This window comes from Melospiza melodia, chromosome 1 (genome assembly GCF_035770615.1).
Source record: "Melospiza melodia melodia isolate bMelMel2 chromosome 1, bMelMel2.pri, whole genome shotgun sequence".
NCBI classification, from domain to species: Eukaryota; Metazoa; Chordata; class Aves; order Passeriformes; family Passerellidae; genus Melospiza; species Melospiza melodia.
The window spans coordinates 145,393,983-145,418,574 of NC_086194.1; the positions used below are offsets into that span (position 1 = coordinate 145,393,983).

The 24,592-nt window shown below is 39.3% G+C and overlaps 2 protein-coding genes across 2 annotated transcripts; both read right to left on the bottom strand.

Moving 5' to 3' along the window:
• Positions 1-3,540: 3,540 nt before the first annotated feature.
• IMPA1 (inositol monophosphatase 1) lies at positions 3,541-13,417 on the bottom strand. Its single transcript, XM_063170902.1, has 9 exons — positions 13,322-13,417; positions 13,142-13,223; positions 11,668-11,801; positions 9,662-9,766; positions 8,358-8,403; positions 8,106-8,214; positions 7,288-7,396; positions 5,717-5,868; positions 3,541-5,290 (listed from the first exon to the last, which is right to left on the bottom strand). Exons 2-9 carry the CDS (start codon positions 13,202-13,204, stop codon positions 5,172-5,174), a joined length of 837 nt encoding a protein of 278 aa, XP_063026972.1. The 5' UTR covers positions 13,205-13,223; positions 13,322-13,417; the 3' UTR covers positions 3,541-5,171.
• Positions 13,418-17,563: 4,146 nt separating this feature from the next.
• On the bottom strand, positions 17,564-24,115 carry ZFAND1 (zinc finger AN1-type containing 1). The gene is made up of 8 exons (XM_063170912.1): positions 24,034-24,115; positions 22,970-23,012; positions 21,645-21,684; positions 21,155-21,282; positions 20,978-21,069; positions 20,064-20,188; positions 18,075-18,230; positions 17,564-17,931 (listed from the first exon to the last, which is right to left on the bottom strand). The coding sequence occupies exons 1-8, from the start codon at positions 24,086-24,088 to the stop codon at positions 17,761-17,763; spliced, it is 810 nt and encodes a 269-aa protein (XP_063026982.1). The 5' UTR covers positions 24,089-24,115; the 3' UTR covers positions 17,564-17,760.
• Between the last annotated feature and the right edge of the window lie 477 nt (positions 24,116-24,592).

Below are 24,592 nucleotides of genomic sequence, written 5' to 3' on the forward strand. Positions count from 1 at the left end.
CCTTGAAATAAGCAGATGTGTTATCTGCTCATGGTCGAGCAGATCCTGAAAAATATAGTCTGAATATACTATTGTACAGGTAAAATGCAGACAGCTACTAATGTTCCTTTACATCATCTCAACACATTTGGAGGCAAAATATTGAGCTTGTTTCCTCTTTGGAAAATAAAACAGTTGTATCTCAAAACTCAGAGATCAGCTTATTTGTGTCAGGGTTTGTTGTTCCAGGGCTGTATCTGCATCAAGATTAATACATGCGTGCCCAGAAGATTATCTGGTAGGCTTAAGGAGAGGCTTTTAAAAAGACATGTCCTAATTTATGACAGCAAAAAAAAAAAAAACCCCAAAAAACCCCAAAAAAACCCAGAGGAAATTATTACAGCCCCAAATGCAGTAAAATCTAATGACTTGTATGTTTTAATCTTATTTTAGAGTTTTGATTTCTGATCTTCTGAGATTCATAACACAATTTTCAACATATATTGAAAAGGAGGGAACATTAATTCTGCTGGCACAAATACTGTTTCACACTCCTCAGGTCAGAAAAAAAACCCAAAAGGCTAAAGTCCTCACAAAATTTTGGCATTGTTCTTCCGAATAGCTCTGTTATACATTAACTACAGGGAGCAGGAGGGTGGAGGGGATGCATGGGAAAGGGGATGTTCTCTAAAGCAAAGAACACGCTCCTGGTGTTTCCCTGGCTCCGGCTGCCCTCTAGTGCTGTGCCGGGAGCGGTGAGGGGCGCGGCTCTTTGCGGGTTTGCGCATCTTCCCGAGACCGCCCTGCGCCTGCATCCACGGGCAGGACACCCAGCACGGAACCGCCTCTCCCGGCTCAGCAGCAGAGGAAGATGTAACCACAAAGCTGAGGAAGAGCTTCTATGAAATTATTTCTCAAGTATTTGCAGTACAAGCACTTCTGAATGAAGTTATTCACATGGTTGTAAACGTAGTCTCTGCTGAGATAAGGAGTGACATAACAACGCAAACCTTAATCTTTCACTGCATGAAAAGGGGAGGGTGGCTTACCTATTGCTGTGGCACAGCCATTGCTACTGTATTTTCTTCCTCTTTTCCTTCCATTTTAATGGGAGTGCAGAAAGCCCAATTCCCTCCTAAAGCAACTTTTGTATAGAGAGAATCACCTCAGTGTAAAAGTCATCCCTGGGATTGTGCAAACCAAGAGTAAGTATGCCACAGTGTATGCAGGCAATGTACCAACCATCAAAAGAGCCTATAAGCTTCTGGAACAGGATCTACACTCTTCATTATTTTTAGCATCTTAATAGCTTGAACTGTGCTAGAAAAATAGTTCTGCTTTGCTTTGGAAGAAAGCATTCCATTCTTTAATCCATTCTCCTCCTCAAACAGGCAGGAGTTTGTAGCTCTTTCATACAGTGCCATAATGTGCTCTCGGCTGAGCGCAGTCCTCCAGTTTGTTTGTTCCAAATGCACACAGCTTTGAAGGGTGTCAGATTTTCTTTGCCCTGTTGTTTTAGCAGACAGACAGCAGATAGTGGCCACTGAGGACATTTCAGAAGCTCCCACTGACCTTTAAGAAGCTGCAGATCTTTGTGTGAAGATTGTGCAAACTGGAGCATGATGTGACAGACTACATTCACTGTTGCTGTTGGTGCTGGATAAGCAGTGATCCAGAGGTGTAATGGATTTTGCTGTTCACAAGATCTGGCTGACACTCTTGAGGTGTCACATCATTGACATCCTTGTGATGCCTGGAGTTTGTGCAAAAAAGGCAGCCATGCCAGCTGCTGTAGATCCAAAACCAATGTGCTGCTGGAGAGTTGCCTGCCAGCACTGTAGCAACAGGATCAGACTGGTGAAGGAAGCAATTACCTCCCTCACAGGTAGTGAATAGAACTGAATCAGCAGCTGGCTTTGAGAGGATGGGAAGAATCTCAGGAAAAGAAAGAGATGTTCCTTATTTAAAATGCTTCATTACCAAGGCCACAAGATGGCATTTTATATCTAGTCAGAATGCCTAGCTCCCATGGACATTAGACTAAGCAAAATTAAACCCAGCCTTAGGTCACAGATATGAGGGATAGTCCATATTCCATAAGGGGAGGGGGGCAGATGAGGGATTTTCTGCAGGGCTGTTGAAGAGGGCTGAACAAGAGCCTGAAGCCTTTCGTGATTATGGCAATATTTCACCCTGGGAAGAGCTCTGCAGGATTGCATCTACTGGAATACTCTGCTTTGCAGCTAGAGCAAGGCTCTGCAGGCCATCATGGGAAACAATCACAACTGATCAGAAAATCAATAAATGGAGAGCACCAGCAATGGATGATTGCCAGGACAGTAGATGAAGGCTCCTGCATACACAGCAGTGCTAGAAGTCACTATTACCCATTTTGTAGTACTACTTGTTTCAGTGTTTTAGGCTAAAAATCAGTCCCCTCCTTGAAGACCTTTGTTAAGATGAGCAGTAGGCTCTGTAGTAACTGTAGTGACAATGTTTGCCCATTTAAATTCTGAAAATAAAAGCAAAAGGACTGCTTAAATTTGCTATTTGCTTTTATTTCCAGTAGTATTTTAAATTTTTTTCACTCACTCCAGTTGCTGACTCTGTTCACTTGATCTTCTTTCACCTGTAAATTTTGAGTGTTCTTCATTCAGAGCTGAGGTTCAAACCACAGTGGAATTTTCCAGCTGAAGTCCTGTTTTGTTCACTGAAAAGCTAAGCAAGAAAGTTTCCTGTACACTCAATCCTTCCTGATTGACAGTTAAGTCTGTTCAATCTGTGGCAACTGCCCTTCCTATCCAATTGTCTCATTGCCCAGCAAAAGCTATCTTGTAAATATATAAACGTATCTTAAAATTATTTTCAAAATATCTAAGAGGATTAATTCTGCCACTCCATCTTTCAAAGCAACAAAACCACACCTCTTACAGTTTTGAACATCCAGGTACCAGCTCGTATATAAACTCTCAAAAGCATTTTGAATACACAGCAATCTTGACTTCTCTGTTTTATTACAGAAACTTGTCAAAATTGCAGGCTAGATTAGAAACAAAATGTCTTTAAACTTAATAATTACATTTCAGTGTCCTTTCACGTGACAAAAGAAGTGGGCATATATTGAAGAGGTATCTGAGAAGACAATGCCTAGTTTCCAACACAAAGAGAGTGAAGAGGGCCAAGTTAAGAATCATAACAAGTTTTTCCTCAGATAACATTACTGGGAAACCTAACAATGAGAAAGCCACATGCTTCAACGAGCTGACAGACCTCCAGCACAAATGACTGGCAAGATAACCCATAAAGTTTGAGTCTAAAGTTTGAGGTTGGAGATGATTAATGAACCATGATCTCATTGAAGTTGAAATATTCACTCCAAAACCCAACTGCAGGTGCACACATAATCCTGCATCAAAAGGCATGACACTTTATGACCTGAGCACATCAGAGGCCAAGAAGAAGTGTGTTCAACTCCAACAGTTTGAGGCCCCCAGATCCAGCCTGATGGGTCACAGCACTGGACCTGATGAATGCTAAGAAAGGAAGCACAGCTAAAGCCACTGCTGCTAAGATGTATTTATTTCTAACATGTTCTCCCATCTTAAGTACTTTTTAGACATATCTCCATTTCACAAATAAAGTTATACAGATTTTGTTATACAAAAGCCACAGAAATGGTACAGAAGACATTTCAAAAATAACCATGATCCCACACATATTGTTTACAGCAATAAAGTTACAGTGAAATGCTCAGAAGGTTTACATCCTTGTCAACAGGAATTTAAAAAGTAAAGTAATTCTAAGAGTGTCTCAAATAGGAGGCTGACCTTGCCAACATTAATCACCTGGAATTACATACATCATCAAATTAAGTGTTTCTGAAAAATCTGCATAAATCAACTGACATAAGAACCTGACATTTATAATATGCAATCTCATGAAAATTCAATATACCATTTTTCCAAGTAAAAATAGTGGGACAGTAGTACATAAAGTCAGGTTTTCCAAAGCACTGTTGTGTCTTAACTAAACAACCAGTGAGACAACTTTCTTTTCAACACGAAAAAAAACCAGTCTAAAAACTGATGTGACATCTTTTTTTTAAAGTGCATTAATTATCTGAACAGTGCACTCATGCTTTTAACAATCTTAAATACAAAAATTAAGAGAAACAGTATAATTTTTAAAGTTTACAACAACTGACACCTAGAATTAAATCACTGCCCTTAACGTTCAGGTATACATCTTCCTCTGTGTACATTCTGTAAAACACAATGGAAACCTGGTCCTGGTTGTGCATTGCTTTTGTAGCTTACGATAAAATTAGAAAATTATGTAAAAAATATGGACTATGGGCTTATTTTTTTTGCCAGCTGAAGTACTGAAAACTCTCCTGGATTTAATGATTCCTTAGACTTTGAAACACACTCATCCATGAAGAAACTTAATCAAAATTAAAATTAAAATCATACTGCATCTTAATTTCAAGTAAGTGCATTTGGTGATAGGTGTGCTCAGAACTTGATTCTGGAAGGTGAACATATTTTCTGGCACAATAACTATTACTTTTGAAATTGTAATGGATTTGCAAGTGCACTGGCCACAAACGAGGCTAAAGAGATTGTGTCTATCTACAATTGGAAAGACAGAATGATGACTACAACACCAATGATATGCAAGTAATAAAGGCTTTAAATTGCAGCCAAAACTACAAGCAACAAACAGGTCTGGAAATGTGTGAACCACCTCTATAAAAACTGCAATGAGGTAAGGAAATGGATACACTGGAGACCAGACAAAGACTGCATAAACAGTAATGCCTTCATCTTCTTGGGTTCAGGATCAGATGTGATGATGTGGTGTTAGGACAGTGGGTTTTGTTTCTGTCACTGACAGAACTAGAGATCTTTATTTATCTAGACATCAGAGTCTCTTGCTATGTGTTCCAGTATAGTATAAAACATGAAAATACTAGTTGCATATATTTACTTATTTTTCTAGATTTTATCTAATTGTGATGTTAAATAAAATACTCAACAGTTACAGCTTACTTAGAATGTTGTTCAACCTCAAAGCTCTACTTAGCAGCCACACCAGTACTGAAAGACTACCATCTATTCAAGGCAGCACGACCACCATGTGGGAAAATGAGACAACATTGGATAAGGACATTTATGGTGCAGCTTTGGTGCTCAGTTGGTTGCATCATCTCTTCTCAGAGGAATTACTTGAAGGGCTTTGGCTATCCTCTCCCCAATAGCTCGACTACTTGCTGCAATTATTCTCCGAGACATCAAATCAAATGGTCCACCTAAAAAGCAAAGCAAACAAAGCAACCAGCTTATGTATGAAGAAAATTAAAAGTTGGTATGAAAATAAGCACTGAAAAAAATTGAGTGTAAATTATACATTATTATTTAGGATCAAATTTTTCCTCTGGACAAAATGCATTTAACACAACAAGTATCTCATACGAGCTGCATTTAAATTCTCTTCAATGGATGTTTACTGTCTTTCTTCACTTTTCCAGGAGTCCAGCCAAGAGACTAAAGGTTGTCATCTTGCTCAAGAACATACAATTAACCTGTTCCTCATCTGTTAACAGGCTGGGAACTGCTCAGTAGTGGTAGCTTGAAAAGAGGACTGAAAAGAACTTGCCTTCTCATTTCAGCTACATTTTGCTCCCCATCAGCCATTTAAAAGGACAAGAGAGTATCATGCAGGCCCATGCATTTACCTGTTACATCCAGCAGCACTCCACCAGCTTCAGTAATAATGATTCCAGCTCCTGCCATATCCCAGCAGTGAATCCCCATCTCGTAATAGGCATCAGCTCCACCTGTTGCCACAAGGCACATGTTCACAGCTGCTGTACCAACAGCTCTAATCCTACAGGAGAGACAAGATGATGTTTTAACAGAGGAGAGTTTGCAAAAAGTTACATTGTCTGTAATAGAAAATACAGAGAACACAGAATTGTCATGATGGAAGTGAACTGAACTAGAGCAAGCATGATGAAGTGCTGCAGTGAAACATGAAAAATGGAAATGAAGTGTTACTTTGGAGAGTTTTCAAAATACAGCAAATTTGTAGAAATTACATGTACAAAATTCTGTTAATAAATTTTTGTTTAAACACATTTTAAATAATTTCTTGAACTAAAACATATTATGGAAGATCATTTCCCATGAAACAGTAACAGTCTATTCTGCTCTTTGAATGCCTGAATTCAAGGAAAGTGTACACTTTTCAGTGCTGAAAACTTTTTTTTTTGTTTCTCTGGTGATACTCAGTAAACATCTCTGACCTTCCAAACCCTCTAACAGTAATCATAAAAAATAAATTACACAGCATAAATTTGGTCTGGATAATTTTACCAAACCCTTGTGTCACAAATTCCAGTTTCTTCTGGCATTTTATTTGTAAACAATAGTTTGAGACTGAAGTTGATTTAAGTTGCATCTTGCAATAGTTTAGCTGCTATCAATAACAATTTAATGTACAGTTTACTGTTAATTGAAATAACTGCAGTTTTTAGTACAAGTCACACTTGCTAAGTTGAACTCACAACACATCTAAAATGTATTTCCTACTTACATCTTAGCATAAATCATTTAGCAACACCAGAAGACTTCTTGAAAATAGGAAAAAAACTACATGTTAAGTGTCAAAACAAGAATCCTGAGAATCTCAGCATAAAACTTGTTAGATCAGGAACACAGATATGGTTGAGTAATGAAGAACTGTCTACTGAAAACAACTTTATACCAGATGGTTTGTGGAAATGTAGACTGGCTTATCTGGAGGAGAAAAAGCAGGGAATGCAAACAAAATAGGAGAAGTTTATGGACAATTCAAACTACTCAGATTAAAATTGTATAGTTTTGAAAGAGCAAAGGGAGATCTACTTTTGTCTTTTATATATATATAAAAAACAATTTTCATTACTACAAGGAAAGGAAATTATGAAATGTCATATAGCTTCTGTTCATCCAGTTTTATCTTGGGGAAAAAAAGGCACAAAATTGTATTTAATTTTTTTAACTACTAAATACAACACTTTGTAGTCCTGCAAGCCCAAACATGCTTTGCTTCCCAAGACTAATTGTTAGCATTTTCTGTTGCATGTCTCAGCTTGAAAAAGTTAAATACAGTTTCTCTGTGGAAGCTAGTAGACAGAAACATTGAAATCATATTTCATATTTAAGGTGTCAAATATAATGCAACCAAAGCTTTCTAAAAATTATTGTATTTACAATATTAACCACCAGTATATATAAATATTCATAGAAATAGGAAGTATCTTACCCATGAATAGGAATACTGAGAAGTCTTTCCATATTAGAAAGAATTATTTTTATAGCCTCTGGATCACGATTTGACCCCAATTCTGTTACTAAAAGGGATTTTGTAATGTCTGGAAAAGAAACAAAACCTCACTTTTCCAACAGCACAACTTAAATAGCCACAGTAACTAGCAGAGTTTACTTCATTGCTTTCTTATAAGACTGAATAAAAGTATGAAGTATCTTAATAAAATAGTACATATATCAAACATATAAAAATCTGTCATTATTTGGAAAACTGCAGGAAAAAAATACAATTAAAGAAGCATGATCTGCTCCAACTGAGCATATACATTAACCGATGCCAGTACTAAACAGAATTCTATTGCTATAAAAATTAAAAAAGTCTTCAGATATTACAGGATGTCATTTGAAGCATGGATTTTACTTGATGTAGGGTTGTAAATACAGAAGAGTGGTACTGACTTAAACCAACCTGGGAGAAGCTGAATTGTTTGGCAGATTTGTTTCACTCTAAAGAAACATCTCAAACAGCTTGCAGACACATAGGGAATCAAAGACAAAGAAACAAACTAACAAAACCACAATACATGGGAAATAAAATCTTCAATTCCCAAGCCTTGATTTTGCACAGACCACATCATATACACCAAAGAGAACATAAAAGTTGTTTCTTAAAACTAGACAGCCCATGGCCAAAGAAAGTCTTGCAAAACAAAACTATGAGCTAAGAAATATCAATATGCCCAGGCCCCAAATTTCTCATGTCCCACTTGCAATCTGGCAATTACCAGAAAGAAGCTCCTCAGTTCAGCTTACCTTCTTGGCCTGATACTTGCAGTTTCTGACCATTGCAAAATGCACCTTTTCCTTTTCTGGCAGTATACATCTTGTCTTCTATACAACTGTACACAATTCCAAACTCTATCTGCAAGAAAAAGGAAAATTACCTTCTGGGGTTTTTCCCTTTATTCCTATTTCCTGTGAAATAGGAAATTACAGAACTTAGTTGTAACTAGAAGCAAGCAATTAATTTGAATTTGATTAGATATTAAGTAATAAAAACTATACCTTTTTGTTTACAACAAAGCCAATTGAAACTGCCACAAATGGAAACCTACAAAACAAAACATTTCACTAATTTATAGTAGATACTAAATTCCTTTCATTACCATGTTTACTCTTAATAAAGACAGTTAAATGTAATCTATATTTCAAAAACAATCTTGGACTATACAGAACTGAGTTTTCTGCAATTTGCACAATTTAGCTGACAATAGAGCCAACAACACTGGTTACCATTTGAAACACAGTTTTCTACCCACTGGGGCTGCCATTCCTGTTAGAGCTGTTCCTAGCCTAGGGACTGTTTTCTGCAGCCAAAGAATGCAAACAGACCTCTATGCTACCAACCTTTCTCAGAAGGAACAAGCTGGCCAAAATGGTCTCATAGAAAGAACCAAGGTAGCTCTCCCACCACCTCCCCTTTCTCCACCAAAGCCATGACAAAGAGAGATGTTGAAGAATGCAGGAAGAGTGAAGAGAGTGGGACTATGTAAGACATGGCGGATTGCATCTCAGTCCAAGTTTGAAACAAACAACCAATGAATTAATTTTTACTTTTTTTTTCAATTCCTAGACATTTGCTTTTATTCTTTCTGCAAAAAATGCCAACTTTTAAGCCTGTGGATTCAGCAGAATGCGTTCTTTCCCTATAACTTTCTGAACATGTTATTCAGCAGGATTCAGAAGGTGTTTCAAAGCCATTGTGCACATAGCAGCAGTCATTTCAAAACTGAAATCAAGCAGACACACAAAAGCTCACTGGGGCCATAATCTATCACATTTAAAAGATGTAATTAATAGGCTCTCAGCATTACACTGTAAGTCCCCTCCTCATCTTGGGTGTGAAATACCATTGGTAATTACTGGTGATATCCTGCTTTCTTTCATAGCTGGGGCTCCTAGACCTCAAAGGATTTGAAATTTCTTAGAAATCAGCACCTGAAGCTGTTATTTTCTTTCTGAAGATGCTGCAACTTCTTATTCTGTATCCTGCTCCTGTTGAAATCTGCCCATCTATCTTTGAAATCCATGCCAAAGGCTGCTGACCCCTGCTATATAACACAGGCCTCGTATGGAACAGGTGATGTAGGTAACAGAGCAAGACTATTACAACACTCACAGGAATATCAAAATGCTTGCAAAGACTGCCCAATGGCTCTCAATAAGCAGCAATTTGTAACTATTAACAAGTTCATAGAATCTCTTTTAAAACAGTTTAAAAATTAAGAACAACTTCACTTTCATGGAACTGGAGAAAGAAAAAGGGTAATCAGATGAGGTTGCTAACATAAAAAAAATGAAAGGTGGACCTGTGTACAAAGTTGGTGGTTCCATCAATAGGGTCTATAATCCACGTGGGGTTATCTGTCAGAATGCTGCCCTCTCCAGCTGCAACAGACTCTTCGCCAATAAAGCTAGAGTAGAAACACATTTAAAGACAGAAAATGTTTAAAATGTCTGAATTACAACACTGTCCTTGACATTGAAATTCTTAAAAGTGAGATGAAGCTTTGAGTATCACCAGTGATCGTATGCAAAAAGCTGACAAATACAGTATTTATCCAAAAAGCACCAACCATATCTGACCAGGTTTGCATTAGTATTTATGATGTCAAGGATAAGCACAATATGTGGGGAAAAGAATTTTGTGTTTCAACATAGAAACAATACCAGAATTTAGCATTCACAATATACTAGAATAATACCGGAATTTAGAATTCAGAACACTGATGTTTTTGTAACTTATTTCCATAACAGCATCATCAAATTTTGTTCAAAACAGCTATAACTGTTTACACCTTTCAGCTTATTTGTGCTATACAACATTATTTTACAGTTTGTGTTTTCAGTGAAGAATGTCTCTGTGGTCTTACATACCTTGTTAGAACATGCAGCAACTGTTAAATTTGAAGACTGATTTCAACCCAAATTTGACAGAAAGTTGTTAATCTCAAAAGTTTAGTTTTACAAGCATGACAAAATGGTAACATGATAAAGGGATGAAATTCAAACCAGAGTTCCTGAAGAAGATGGGTGAGTGCATGCTCAGCCACAGTACTAAACCCCAGGACACAGCACCCCAAATTCCACAAGTTTTGCTACTCAGAAAAGTGTTTCAGACTGCAAAATTATTAGAATGAATCTAAGTGGGAGGAATTCTCTTTGAGGCCTTTTGCAGGTTGTCACAATTTATCACACATTACTCAACCTATGAAAAGTTTGCAGCAAACACACACTTTCCTCCAAAACCACGTAAAATAACTGCTGCGAGGAAACAGATGAGGTCTCTTTAATATTGACTGGGAGTTTTATGATTAACTACAGAAGTGAGGATGACTAATCAGAGAGAAACAGCATGTTTCCAAAGAGCAGCAGACCTTCAGAAAAACGAGACTGAATATAGGTGGATGAGTAATTCACTAGAAAGTTCAGCACCATTATGTCTAATGTGACACTGGTTACCTAAAATAAAAAGAAGCTAAAATATTCTGAAATGCTCTTCAATGTCACAGAAACTGTTACTTCAAGGTCATTCCACAAAGTCTGTATGCTTACACTAATTTGGTTGCTGAACTTTTGCACCACCTCAGCTGTTCCAGTTCTACATCAATTTCTTACATTTCATGTTACATAGCTACAATAACAAAATCTCCAAGAAAATGAAAGAAAAATTAGCAAACTGACTTTAAGGAAACTGCACTGAGCTTGAGCCATTATGTCAAAATGCTAAAGACAGACCCATGTAAGCAAAATACAGATTACCCTTCAAGAGTACATTTCTCAGGGGGTGGAAGAAGGGGAAAAAAGTTGGAAGAAGGAGATGGAAGAAGGGGAAAAAAGGGGAAGAGCAATAAGAAAACCAGTATTTTGTATGACAGTCTTTCTGTCATGCAGAAGAAGACCCTGTCTTCTTTTAAGGATATTTTATGTTGTAAAACTGTATGAGATCTGCACACTCATTTCCACAGGACCTATCCAACACAGACAGCAAAGGCACACTAGTTTCAAAAGCAGACAAGAAATCTGGGGGTTAGGTCTCCTGGGGCCACCTTTCAATTTCCAACACAATAACCAGGAAGTTTCTCAACTGGAAGTGACTTTCAGCCTAAGTTTTGTCTCATGACAGTAAACCTGGGGACACCTTGTTTTGTTACTACAGCCCTGGGCAAAACTTCATCCCACTACTACTCTAAAATACTTAATTTATTGAAGGTAATGCTACAACTTGCCAGCATGCCAGCTGTAATAAAACTCTGCCAAGCAAAATCATAAACTTTCCATTTTTCTTCTGTCAAAAGCATACAACAAGCCATACCTGTGAGAAGGATACTTTTCTTTTATCAAAGAAATAATGAAGTTTTCTACTTTTTGATCAGTTTCTGTCACTAGATCTACAGGTGAGCTTTTAGTCATAACAGATATTTCTTCTTTGAGTGCTCCACGGATTATCTGTTGAAACAAAAACAAATAAAAAAATATCTTTCATTGTTAGCAATATGGAAAATATTAGGTTTCAAATAAATATTTCAAAAAAACCTAACATAATTTTTACAATCATTTTCTGTACTGCACACACAAAACACAAGCAGTGACATAACCTGGATTTAACTGCAGGAGCTGGGACTTGCATATCTAGTTCCCATTCAGTACATAGTTTTACATAGCTTTAAATCTAAGTACAAAAGGAAGATCTCCAGGTAGATGCAACTGGAATCCCTTTTGTAAGGACAAATTTTAGATTTACAAATTTAAATACCAGAGTTGAATAAAACACCTAACACTGAGCTCAAGTCAGGTATTATTAGCCAGACCTGGCATTTATGATCTTAAAACTGTCAGCATCAGCTTAAGCAAGAACCCATGTCTCACAGCCCACAGAATTATTTCACTGTAACTCAAAAAGATTTTCTAACGGAAGACTTTATTAAATGAGGCATTGCAGAGACAATGTTCCACAGACTTTGCAGCTCCAGGGGACAGAATTGTTACATGTGCCATCTTGTTTGCCTGCCACAGCCTTCAAATGTACTAAGTAGAACTACTAAGAACCAAAACATTTGGTAACCACTTGTGCTGAGGCTTTGCCAAGATGTACAAACCTTTTCTTGTTCTAAGCCATCTCACACCTCATATGGCAAAATATCACCACTGTAAGGGATGGTTCTTATTTACAGAAGCAAAGCAGTCTTCATGAAGAGAAACAATCACAGATTAGACTGGTTTGGGTTGGAAGGAGCTTAAAAGACCATTTAGCTCCAGCTCTCCTGCCACGGGCAGGGACATCTCCACTAGAGCAGACTCAGAGCTCTGTCCAGCCTGGCCCTGGACACTTCCAAGGACAGAGGGAACACAATATGGCATTGAGCGCCATCAACGAGTCCCGGTACAAAGCTCACTGAGGTGTCCCCAAGAAAAGACTGTCACCAGCTTTCAGGTGGTAAAATAATATCGCAGACAGGAGTAGTTTAAGGGTGAAAATCGACATGCTCTTTGTTTACCGCAATTCTGAATTTTATTTTTTAAATCAAATTCAAGGAACAGAAGCTACTCCTTAGTCTTTAATCGGACTCCAAGACAAGGAAAAGTGCAAAGTTGTTTTCTTGAGTTAACAGATTTTCAAACATAAAAGACACTCTAATCTTGTACTTGAACATCACAAACTATTCTGCCCATTTAGGTTTTTGACAAAACACTACCCAAAAGAAATTCCAACATCAACCTCCTTCAGAAGGTATATACATATTAGACTCAATAAATCACCTTATTATTTATAAAGAGCTTATACATACCTCCCCAGCTTTCCTTGCTAAACCAACTGCATAATCCATACATTCTTGCCAGGGATCTGCCATCTTTCCCGAGATAAAGAGCCTAGCAAAAGGAAAGATTAACACCAAAAATTATTAGGGCTTGTTTTCTTCTTCTTTTTTTTTAATTTATTTTTACAAATTCGACGTTTTTTCCTTCACCTGGTTTAAGTACTGCTCCAAGGAGGAAACAGGCAGCGCGCACGCCCCGCCCCGGCCCGCCCCGGGCTGCCGGACGCGTCCCGAGCGCTGCCGGACGCGCGGCCCCTCACGGCGCCCGAAATGGCGGCCGCGCGCGCGCCGCTCTCACCGCCGCCGCTGCCGCCGGGCGCAGGCGCCGCGCGCGAGGCCACGGGCGGGCCCGCCCCCCCCTCCGCCGCCGCTCGGTGGCGCCCGCGCCTGCGTGTGAGGGAGCCCGGGGCTGGGCGAGGCCGCCTCGGCGCCGGCGCTGTCCAAATGTACACGGGAGGTGGTGAAATTAGGCTTTGATGTCGAGTTCTTGTTGTTAATTAGACGTGGCAGGGCGGAGATACCGTAAATGCTCTCCCATGGAGCACGCGATTGAAGTTTATCATAGAATTGAAAGGATGGTTTGGGTTGGCAGTTGGTTTAAAGGTTGTGAAAAATGCATGTATTTTATGATTGGCTTTTCGCAAATTTTAAAATGAATATTATATGTATTGTGTTAGAAAATAATGCTGTATTAATTTTCTTAAGTACTGTGTTAAATATAGTTTTAGGTTATAAAAATTGTTAAAATAGAAATGATGCTATGTAGGATGCTTTGTTTAACAGAAAGGGCTTGCAGCGAGATAGCAGCCACAGGACACCTAAATATTTCAGAGAAAGGGAATTTATTGCCTTCTTATCAGAAGAAACCAACTTCTTCCCGGCTTGGAGGCGCTGTTAGGATTAGAAGGAAGAAGTTGACGCTGACCAGACAGAATCCTGTGTTTGAATGGAATTCATGCATCATGTATGAAGTGTATGCATATGCAACAGGCTATTGTTCTTAAGGGTTAATCCTTTGTTAACGGGGGTCCTTTTTCAGGCTCGTGATGCCAGAAAAAGGTACCCGGACGTCCGTAACTCTTTGTTTTTATTGTCTCATATTGTCCTAATTTAATTTGTCCAAATTGTTATTACTCTAATTGTGTTACTATTCTTTTTAACTATTTTATTACTACTAAACTTTTAAAAATTTTAAAAACAAGTGATTGGCGTTTTTCACAAGATCATAAGCAGCGCCTCTGCCGTGGCCAGGGATCCCTTGCACTAGACCAGCTTGTCAGAGCCCCATCCAACCGGGCCTTGTTCCCTTCCCGGGGCAGGGCATCCACATCATCTCTGGGACACCCGTGTCAGTGCCTTGGAACCCTCACGGAGGGCAAGTTCACAGAGTTCAGCGGTTTTTGAAAGCAATTTGCAGTGCAACTGATGCATCTTCAACATTAATTAAAATCATATAGAGGAAAAAACTTTCCAAGCCTGACTGATACCGATGTAATTTTTCCCCCTGTTGTCTTTTGAGCATATGTTCTGTTATCAGGTAAAGACAAAACACTGAGGGCTTGTTTTGTTCTCACAAATTGCAGCTGATATAACTGACTGTCCTATGTAAAATGGCGATCTGGCTAAACAGGTTAAGGGTTGCAATTTGCTTTACACTTTAAATAACCATAAAATGTCTACCACACCAAAAGAAGCAGTCCTACCCCACTGCCCCAGTGCCAGCCCAAGGCACAGCTAGGCCAAAGGGGGTTAGTTTTGTCCTTTCCACATCACTGAACAAGTTTCCACTCTTTCACTGAATCTGTTGTGTGGGGCAAGTCACTGTACAATTCCACATTTCCTCCTTCCCATCTCATAAACAAGAATCAGCCTGCTTTTTAAAGTATTCACAGTAATTAAAGAACTACAGAGATGATAAGTTGTGTTTTTACTGATTATTTTGCAAGTCATTCTTTACAAGGTTATACCAAAAGCACACAGACCACTGAAAGAGGCACTTTGGCTCAGATTTGATTTTTGTTGAGGCAAGCAGCTGAACATGCCTCAGTGCAATCTATATAGGACTGCGTGAGTGTTATGAAAAATGGCTTTTTTGACGTCATTAATGTATACTTAACATTACAGCAAGGGCTTTACAGGAGATTTCAAATTCTGCATTCACCTTAAAATCAACAGAAGTAAAACAGGAATGCCTGAAGTTCTCTCCTAACAAGTATAAGAATTTTCCTAATCCAAACTACAATTTCTATTCCAGCTGAAATGAAATTTTGTATTTTATATATGAGGCTACTAGGAGGAAAAGTAAGCTGCAAGGTGTATTTTTAAGTGTCACCTGATAAACTGGATGAACAGAGGTGATGTATTGATAAAAAAAGTCTGCAAACCGGACTGATCACACCCCAGGGTACCTACTTTTCCCAAACAAACAGAGAAATAGAAAATTGTGAAAATAAAAGTATGAGAGATTACTGCCTGCTGTCTTAGTGTGGTATATTATTTTTTGTTTAGTACAGCTGATCTAACAGGTCACATGTCCAAGCAGAATTGAACTCTTGCTGTTAATACAACTCTTTCCAAACTGTTGCATATATTACATGCATATATTACAAACACATGCCAACCTTGCAGCAATGTTTGAACCTGGAACAAGGCCAGGAGCTGCTAGCACAGCATCTCACAAAATGTTTGTAAATCCTTGACCATGTGAATTCTCTAAAATTACAGCTAGAACAACTAAAATGCTTGATATTCACCTATTTTTGTAGTTTGGCTGAAAGTACTGTTTGTTGTAAAATCAGGAGGTATTTCTTTTGATAAAATCCTTTTCTTGCTTGCCTAACTTTACATACTTTTTTTTGCATCTACTAGAAGTTAAAGTTTTGTTTATTAACTTAGAAGTGAAACAATTCAGCACCTTCTAAACACAGGCCTGTAAAATAAATAGTGGTTTCAAATGAGAACTGACTCCTCCAAAGTGTTTTGGTTTTTTTTTCAAATGTAGTTGCTGAACTTTCTGTATGAAAATGTGCTAAGACAATGAGTTTAAAAAAATGAAACAAAACAAAATGCTAAGTAAAGATACGTTGGAATCTAAACAGGTAAAATGAGAGCAGTTCTAACCTATGCAAGATCCTGGAGGTCTGGAAAAGTTTCTGCTTTTGTTCCAATGACCATTGTTTAGGGTGGAGTTTTCATCTCTTCTCAATTATTTATCTGTCAGACTAATTTGGTTTTGCTTCTCCGTTTCTGAAAACTACCTGGAATGAGATTCTGTGTACAATCCTAGACACATTCCTGGAATAAGATGATAGTGAAAACTTTTTGGAGTCCTATCAACTGTGACTTGCCATGTTTGTACTGTCATTTACAGGCTGATAGACCTTAGCCATTACTGGCAATTGATGAAAGCAACCATGCTGGTAAAACCTTTGAGGTCTCCCCAAAGATTTACTTCCTGCATCCCAAGTCTATCTTCTCTTTATCCACAAAAAAGTGTTATTTCAGTTATTTTGCCTGCAAATGCTATTTTCAGTTATTTTGTCTGCCTGCAGGGGCAGGAGGGTGTAAGCAGAAAATTATTGAAGATTTAGCAGAAGATTTTCTGCTAAAAAAAGGGGAAATGACCCTGTTGCACAAAAGTATTTTTCACTTGCTTTTGTAGAAACAGAGCGGGAAAGAGCTGGGCTCTTCCCAGCTCACTGGTTCCACAGTGCTGGTTGGGCTTTTACTGCATATTCTGTACCACAGCAGCCTAAGATAAAAAGAAAGATGAATAGACAATTGCAGATGAAAGGGAGGAAAACTAGAAACAAGGGAAAAGGGAACTGTTCCTCTTGTACTGGAAAGCAAGATAACAGCTGGAGAGACAGGCAGGGGAAAGCAGAAAAATGCTCCTGCACTTTCCACTGACAGGAGACAAAGATTTCCAAAATATCCAGCCACTGAAAACCATTTCCTTCATGGAAACCAAAACCATCTTCCTTTGCATGACATCCCCAAAACATCCAGTAAAGCAACTTATTCATACCTAAGTAATGTCAAAACTACAGTTTTGTGTGAAGTAAAATAAGTGACAGGCTTACTTTTGCTTCATAAAGCTTTCCTCCTAAATGTCATTAAACTATTAGAAGAAGAAAATGTGAACCTGGTGTATGGACAGTGCTGGTTCCCAAATGCAATCACATCTGTTTGTGTAGATGTAGAAAAGATGCTGCATTATCATACTATGTTTCTTTCCTTCAGAAAACTGTCATACTGCAAGTTTATGTTTTCATTATTTATTAAGACATACTGTTCCCACCCCTTACACAAAAATAAACACCAAATTTAAGAAAAACTTCTTGATATTATACAGCTCAATAGAGCAATAATTTATTCAAGAATATAAATATCTGTAATGTTAATTATAATTTTATAGGAAGGACATAGTTTTTCTGTCAGTCAAGCAACTGAGAAATTGATGGGAATTGTGTCTTTACAATGGAAGACATTCTGGCATACCAGTGATTTAAAAAGAAAACTGGACTTGCTTTAATACCATGCTTCTAAAAAATACTGCTTTTTTTTTTTTGCTTGTGGAAATTTACTGACTAACTAAAGTAGGATTCTGTATCTTCTATAAATAGAACATCATTATCAAGATACTCCAGAATTATATTCCCTCCATTGTACAGTGGATAGTCTTTATCAGATAGCCATGTTTCCAGTGTGTGCTCAAATGGCAAGGCTTCTCCAGAGGCAGTATGGCATAATCTCAGTTTCTGTAAGACAAACAGGACAGAAATTAACACCAAGATTTGCCTATCTAAGATGAAAGAAGTGGGGTGGTAGAGGCACAAAAGGCTGAAGAAAAACCGAAACCAAAATGCAACAACCTGGAAAATGTTTGTTATTGCTGACTTACCTGGGATGTTGATTTGTTGTTGTTATTTTTAAGGCTTGCTAAGGAAGCTGCAAAATCTACTACTTTGCCAATACTCCACTTACTGCTAAAGAACATGGGTTTGCTTTTCTCTTTGCTCCCTTTTGGTAAAAATACTTGAAAGTAAATTCTTTCTGTCTAGAAAAACATGAAAAAGAAGACAAACATTAAAACAATCGATGAAGACACAATGCCAGGGCCTCACACCAGAGGTCACCTTTTCTGGGGACCAAATGGATTGTGGGAGGAAATAAGCCCCCTGGTTCACTTGGCAAATTAATTATGTTGGACTTCTCCCCTGAACACCCGAGGGGTGGCGTTACACCCTTAATGGAGATAAAATAAGGAAGGCTTAGGGAAAGCTTTTGTTTGCGGTAAAGCTGATGGTCTTACCACTTTGGCAGGATTTAATCAGCAGTTTGCTGACACTCTCATGCCCTCTACTGTGCAGTCTCACAATGACATTCATTAAAAAGAAAGAAAAACTTCCAGGAATCCTAGGACAATCATGGAGTTCCTGGGTGTTCCACCTGTCCTCAAAGTAATGGTGCTGTCAAGAAATGGGATGGTCCACTAAAATGAGCTCTAGGGCAAAGTTTCCTTATGGGAAAATGAGGTAAAGCCCTACTTAGAGCTGCTTGATGTTTAAAATAACCAGTAGACACTCACCAGATGCCCAGTGGAAGAAGCTCATTCTCCTGCTTTCCAACAGTAAAATGTCTAATAAACCCCCTAGTGTCGGACCTTCTCTTTTTTCAGGGTGACAATGTTCTTATTAACCACTACCATTATGAAGTTTAAAATACCTGTCTGTCCCTCTACTAACTCCCAAAGCAAAGGGCACATGACAAACTGTTTCTAGATGGGGACTCCATTTACCTTCACAGAAGTTTGGATAATTCCCAAGAATGGGTAATTTCTTATCATTTCAGGAAATGAGTAAAACTTGGACAGATGTTTTTTGCCTGAACAAACCTGGAGTATGCCCAAGGAATCATCACTTCACCTTCACAGAAACCTCAGCTGCAAAAATATGATCACAGCACCCAGTGTATTGTACTGAAGGTTATCTGTACCTCCTTCCTCCATCATGAATGGGATGATAATTGTCCTATGCAGTTTATGAAAATAATTTCTCACGTGGGTTTTTTTACACATACAATTGGTTTTTGTTTATATACAACACCCTCAATCTTCAGGTGCTAATTCTGGGTGAGTAGCTGAATCTGCACCTGAAACATCTTGGTACCAATCTAAGTTGGCATACTCATTCCCCTACACTCTCAAAATTAGCAAACTCAAATGTTTAAGGCACATTCTTATAATAAGACTACATTGTCCACTGTAATGCCCCAACATATGAATTCAGTCTTGGTGGGAAAACCAAGCAATTACATGTTTCAGGGCTAGATGATCTGAAATATTGATATTGCTAGCCAAGTATTAATATTTGATATTATCTGCAAAAAGGGTCCAGGTGATAAAGAACCACAAGCTAAGATGTGCTACAAAATTCTGTGCTGCACTACTTACAAAATTCTGCTACAGTGATTCTAGAAATCCTGTTCTAGTCTAATAATGAAGTTCTATGCTCTGCTGATCATCAAATTCTGCTAAAATGTGATTTAATAAACTTAGTGCTGTCATCTTTCTGCCAAGAATCTCCAAAAGACCCCATTTGTCCCTGCAGTGCTATGTGACAGCCACGTGGCAGGCAAACACATTTCTGCTATGAAGTAATAGAATTTGATTCCCCTGCTCCAAACTCCACACAGACATAACAGACATAAGACTAGTGAGATTGCTTTTGTGTTCCAGGCTTTCCAGGCTGAAATGTACATTTAAGGGGTTGTGGTCTTGAAAAATTAAATCCAAAACCACGGAACCGAGGAAACTCGATGAAGATCAAACAATTTAGTAATCTTTCCACTTCCTTTGAGAATTCAATTATTGAAAACAAACATCACTGACCTGAGGCAAGGACTTGTCCCCACATGCATGCATTTTCAGTTTCATTAATGCCACTTTTGCTGCTGTCTCACTGTTCTTTGCTCCTTTACGTTTTTTGCTTTTCACTTCGTCACTCTTCTTAGAATCTGATAACAATATTATACTGTTGGTGTGATCATTCTGACAGTTTCCTGAGCATAATATGCCATAGACCTTAGTCTGTTGGGTCTCATTGTATTGCCAATAGCAATATATCTGTTCATATTGTCCCAAAGTGATGTATCAGCATTTTTAGTTCTAGCAGAATTCCTTTCCATTGAAAGGTAGATGAACACTATCACCATGTAAACACAGGCTGCAAAAGCCAAATAGATACAAATTCTGGAGCTTCTACATCTGTGGCTACCACAGCATTCATATGGCAACATTTCAGGTCCCCCTTTCTACACATAACCCCCCTGTCCAGCTGGGCAGTGATGTTTATTCTCTTGCCCATCCTAGAGCTTGTTTAAAACCTGCAAAACATTACATGGTAGAATCAGACTTTTCTGGGCATCTTGATTATTTAGGTGTGATCCCAGCAGACTGACATGTTCATCCAACACAATTGCATTATTTGCACATGGATTAATACAAAAGTAATAATGGCTAGGTACAATTCATTATAGTATAGTACTTGTAGAATGGCAACAAGACAATAATTCTGAAAGAAACCTGTGCCTTATTTATTCTTTAGATGCTCCTTGTACTGTTGTTTTGGTTCAGTTTAGATGAACAGTATTAAATGTTGACATGTAAGCTTAGAGCTATTTAACCAAGGAACTCCCATTCTTTCTTCTTATTTGGTCAAACCTGACCCCTCAAAGGAGGTCAGAAACTCAAATAGTATCCTGAAAAAAAAATAAGAAAAAGAATATATATGCCTCTGTACTTGCCTATAATATGTTGAACAAGCTGCTGGGTGGCAGCCATTCGAGGTTTTGGAGTGTCCAGCTTCTCACATTCATGGTCTGATTGATGACGATGTCTGTAAACAACAAAGTAAAACTTCTATTCTGTTTTCCATACATTATTAAATGAATATCGATGTTTAAACACTCTGTTCTGCTCACCTGAGACAAAAATGTTTTCCACAGTAAGGACATAACACTGGCAAAAGCTCCTTTCCGTTGCAGTCCTTGTATGAGCATGGGTAAGATCTGTGCTGATCAGGTTTCAGAGAATTGTTTCTTATATTCACCTAGGAGTAAGTACAAAATATTTTGTGTAAATAAACAGATACAGGCAACAGATATAAGTTACCAACCCAGCTTTCTCAAAGATCTGTGCCAGCTCTCCATTTTATGGGCAAACCTGGTCCAGCTATTCTCTCCTACTTTTGCCCTGGTTATGTTTAGCTCAGAGGTTGAAAAAGAACCATCATCCTACTCAAAGTCAATTTACTTCTGAGGGGAAGAAAAAGAGTAGATTCATTTTTTAAGCCTTTCACATTCTGAGTTAAATAATTCATATTTATATACCATATGCATTCATCTAGTCTGAAAACACACAGCTAAGTTGCATGGAATTTTAATTTAAGGCTGTCATATATTATTAGATTACCTCAGAACACCCATGAGCATCCCGGCTCCTGTGCTGAAGGCTTTGTGGAAAAAGAAGAAAATATCACACTGTTATCAACGTTCCAGGAAAAAACAATTGCATGTGAAAACATTTAAGTGTTTAAAGAGTAATCTGACAAGTTTCATCATGGAAAAACTTCAGTTAGGTAATGAATCTTCTCCAAAATTTGTTCTATCTTATGCATTTCACTTCTTGAATGGATAGATCATATTCTTTCATTACATTCTTTCAGAATGTAAACATTAAGCTTTTGGAACTTATGCTTCAAGATAAACAAACCATTTCAAGAGAATGAAGATAAACAAACCATTTCAAGAGAATGAAGACATTAGCATGCTTAAGAGTTCAGTTCAAAGCAACAAGAGCTTGTCTATTTTAATGGATTTTCAAATTTCTTCCATAATGGCAGAAATCCCTTGAAGTCTTCTGATATGTTAGAAGTGAAATCTGCCCCCAATCTCTGAGTTTCTCTCAGCTGCCCTCTGCTAATCTGAAGTGTAAATCAAAGTGCAGACCCTGATTTCAACCTTGCAAGAAACCTCAAAATTTTTTTCAAGAAGAAAACATAATCAGCCACCTCCTTTTGTGACAAGGTCACCCATTCAGTTGACACTGGGAAGCCAGCAGATGTGTTTAGCATTTTAGCAAAGCTTTTGACACTGCCTCTCAGAGTGTTTTTCTGCACAAAAAGGTCCAGCACACAGCTAGAGAAGTCTGTAGTACTATGGGTGAGCAAATGGCTGATGGTTTGGGCTCAGAGAGTCACAGTTAATGCCAATTCCTTCAATCTGGTGGACAGTGGATTTAGCCAGGGCTCAATTTTAGTGCCAGTGCTCTTTAGTATTTTTATAAATGATCTGGATACACGCTATGGTTGCCAACCATTCTAAACCAGGAAAAGCTGTCAATTCCCTTGAGGGTGGAGCATATAGAGATTCTTGATAGACTAGAGAGCTGGGCACTCACTAACTGCATGAAATTTAATGAGAGCAAGTACAGGATTCTTCACCCAGGATGAGGAAATCCTGGTGACCAAGCGTACAACATGAGGAAATTGAAAGAAGCTGTGTCATGGGAAGTTCAGGTTGAACATTAGGAAAAGGTTCTTAGAGAGGGTGGTTGGGCACTGCAACGGGCTCCCCAAGGAAGTGGTCACAGCACCAAGCCTGCTGGAGTTCAAGGACTGTCTGTATGACACTTAGTAGTATGCTTTAGTTTTAGTCCTGTGAGGAGTAGGGAGTTGGATTTGTTGACTCCTGTGGGACCCTTTCAACTTGAGGTGGTCTGTGATTCTATGAACTTACCAAAAGATGCCTGAACAGCCATCACACACAAAGGGAAGAAAATCTGAAACAAAGAGATTTGTTTTCAGTTAAGACAACATGATTGTTGTTTTGTTAATAGTTTCTAGCTTAATTTTCACATAATTAACTTTTGCTTACCAACATCACAGGGTAGGTATATTTATAAGAATACTTAGCAACTGCATCTACACTTTAGCTAGAAGTGGCTTTTGTTAACTCCCCTAATTAATATTACAGAAAAACATATGAGCAGGTAAATTATATTTATATACATTCCAGAAGTTGGAATTAGGCTTTAAATTAAATTTTTTTTCAATATCAAGGTATGACACTGGAACATATGGCTAGCCATCAAAATTACTAGTTATGTTAAAAACCAAATTTATCGTGAGACCACTTAGAATACTATTTACTGACAGTGGATGATTTATATTTTTTTATGGGCTGCCAACTGGAGGAGATGCTGACTCTTTGGAAGGGAAAGCATCTCCTCCACTGGACAGTCATAATGATCCTGCCCCTTCTTCACATCATATCATACATACTGTCCTTGGGTGATTAAAATTGCACACACTTCCTAAGCCTCTGTACACATCCCCTGCCTACCACATAAATTCTTACACATAAAATCACATCACTGTCTGCTGAACTCCACCACATCATTAATGGCAGCAAATGCCAGGTCCAGCCCACTACTCTGCTTCTCCATCCTTCGGATTTTATGCTGACAGACCACGCAGCTCAGGTCACGATCATCCCGATCCCCTCATCTCCGAGTGGTCCCTCAGAAAGCTTTCTGTACAGGCCGTTCTGCTGCTTCTTTCTGAGAGGTTTCATTTCCAGTCACACTCTCCGAGATCACTGAAGGCACCAAGTGTGAGGAAGGGGCAAGCGGGCTGTTAACCATCGGGTGAGGCAACCGAGGTGACAGGCGCTGGCACTGCACCGAGCAGGGCTGCAGCAGCACAGAGCATTCCCCGATCGGGGGGGACACCCCTCGCAACCCCGCACGGTCCCCGGCCCACCATCCCCGTCTCCGCCGGCACCGCCGCGCTGTCCCTTACCGAGCTGGCGGCACTCGGGCACCCCGCAGTGCTGCCCCAGCTCCAGCTCCGCCATGGCGGCGGCGCGCAGGAGGCGGGGAGGCGGCGGGGCGGGCGGGGCCGCGCTGCGGAGGGGCCGGCGGGACCGCCCCGGGCCGGGCGGGGCCGAGGCGAGGCCGGGGCCGGTGGGAACCCGCCCCGCAGGGCTGAGCCTGAGCCTGAGCCCGCCCCGCGAGCTCGGAGCTGCGGGGATGCCGGCGGGAGCGGCGGCTTCACCGGGCTCAGGGCAACCTGAGCAGCCCATGTCGGCCCAAGCCTCAGCCTTCAGTGGGCCCAGAGCCGCGGCTGGTGCTCCTCGGGCTGTTCCAGGGGGAAAAGGGCATGATTTGTGTCTTATTGTGTCGCTATTTGCGACGTCCCTTGGGGCAGTGCCTTGTTTCCGGAGGCAGAGAGGAGGCAGCCCGGCTTTCCGAAGCACTTCGTGCATTCTGCAACCTGTTGGTGCCACTGAGGTTTCCTCAGCGGCGCACCCACCACTTTTGTAAAAAAACACATTCCTTCAGACTTCAGTGTCATGTTC

What these genes read in the sequence shown, in the direction of transcription:
- IMPA1 (XM_063170902.1), bottom strand. Translation starts at nt 13,204, where the DNA reads ATGGCAGATCCCTGGCAAGAATGTATGGATTATGCAGTTGGTTTAGCA. An exon ending in GAAAAGTATCCTTCTCACAG is followed by an intron (nt 9,767 to 11,667) that starts GTATGGCTTGTT and finishes TTTCTACTCTAG; the next exon opens with CTTTATTGGCGAAGAGTCTG. An exon ending in ACCACCAACTTTGTACACAG is followed by an intron (nt 8,404 to 9,661) that starts GTCCACCTTTCA and finishes TTTGTTTTGTAG; the next exon opens with GTTTCCATTTGTGGCAGTTT.
- ZFAND1 (XM_063170912.1), bottom strand. Translation starts at nt 24,088, where the DNA reads ATGGCGGAGCTGGAGCTGGGGCAGCACTGCGGGGTGCCCGAGTGCCGC. An exon ending in GCTTGTTCAACATATTATAG is followed by an intron (nt 20,189 to 20,977) that starts GCAAGTACAGAG and finishes TATTGTTATCAG; the next exon opens with ATTCTAAGAAGAGTGACGAA. An exon ending in ACAACAAATCAACATCCCAG is followed by an intron (nt 17,932 to 18,074) that starts GTAAGTCAGCAA and finishes TTTGTCTTACAG; the next exon opens with AAACTGAGATTATGCCATAC.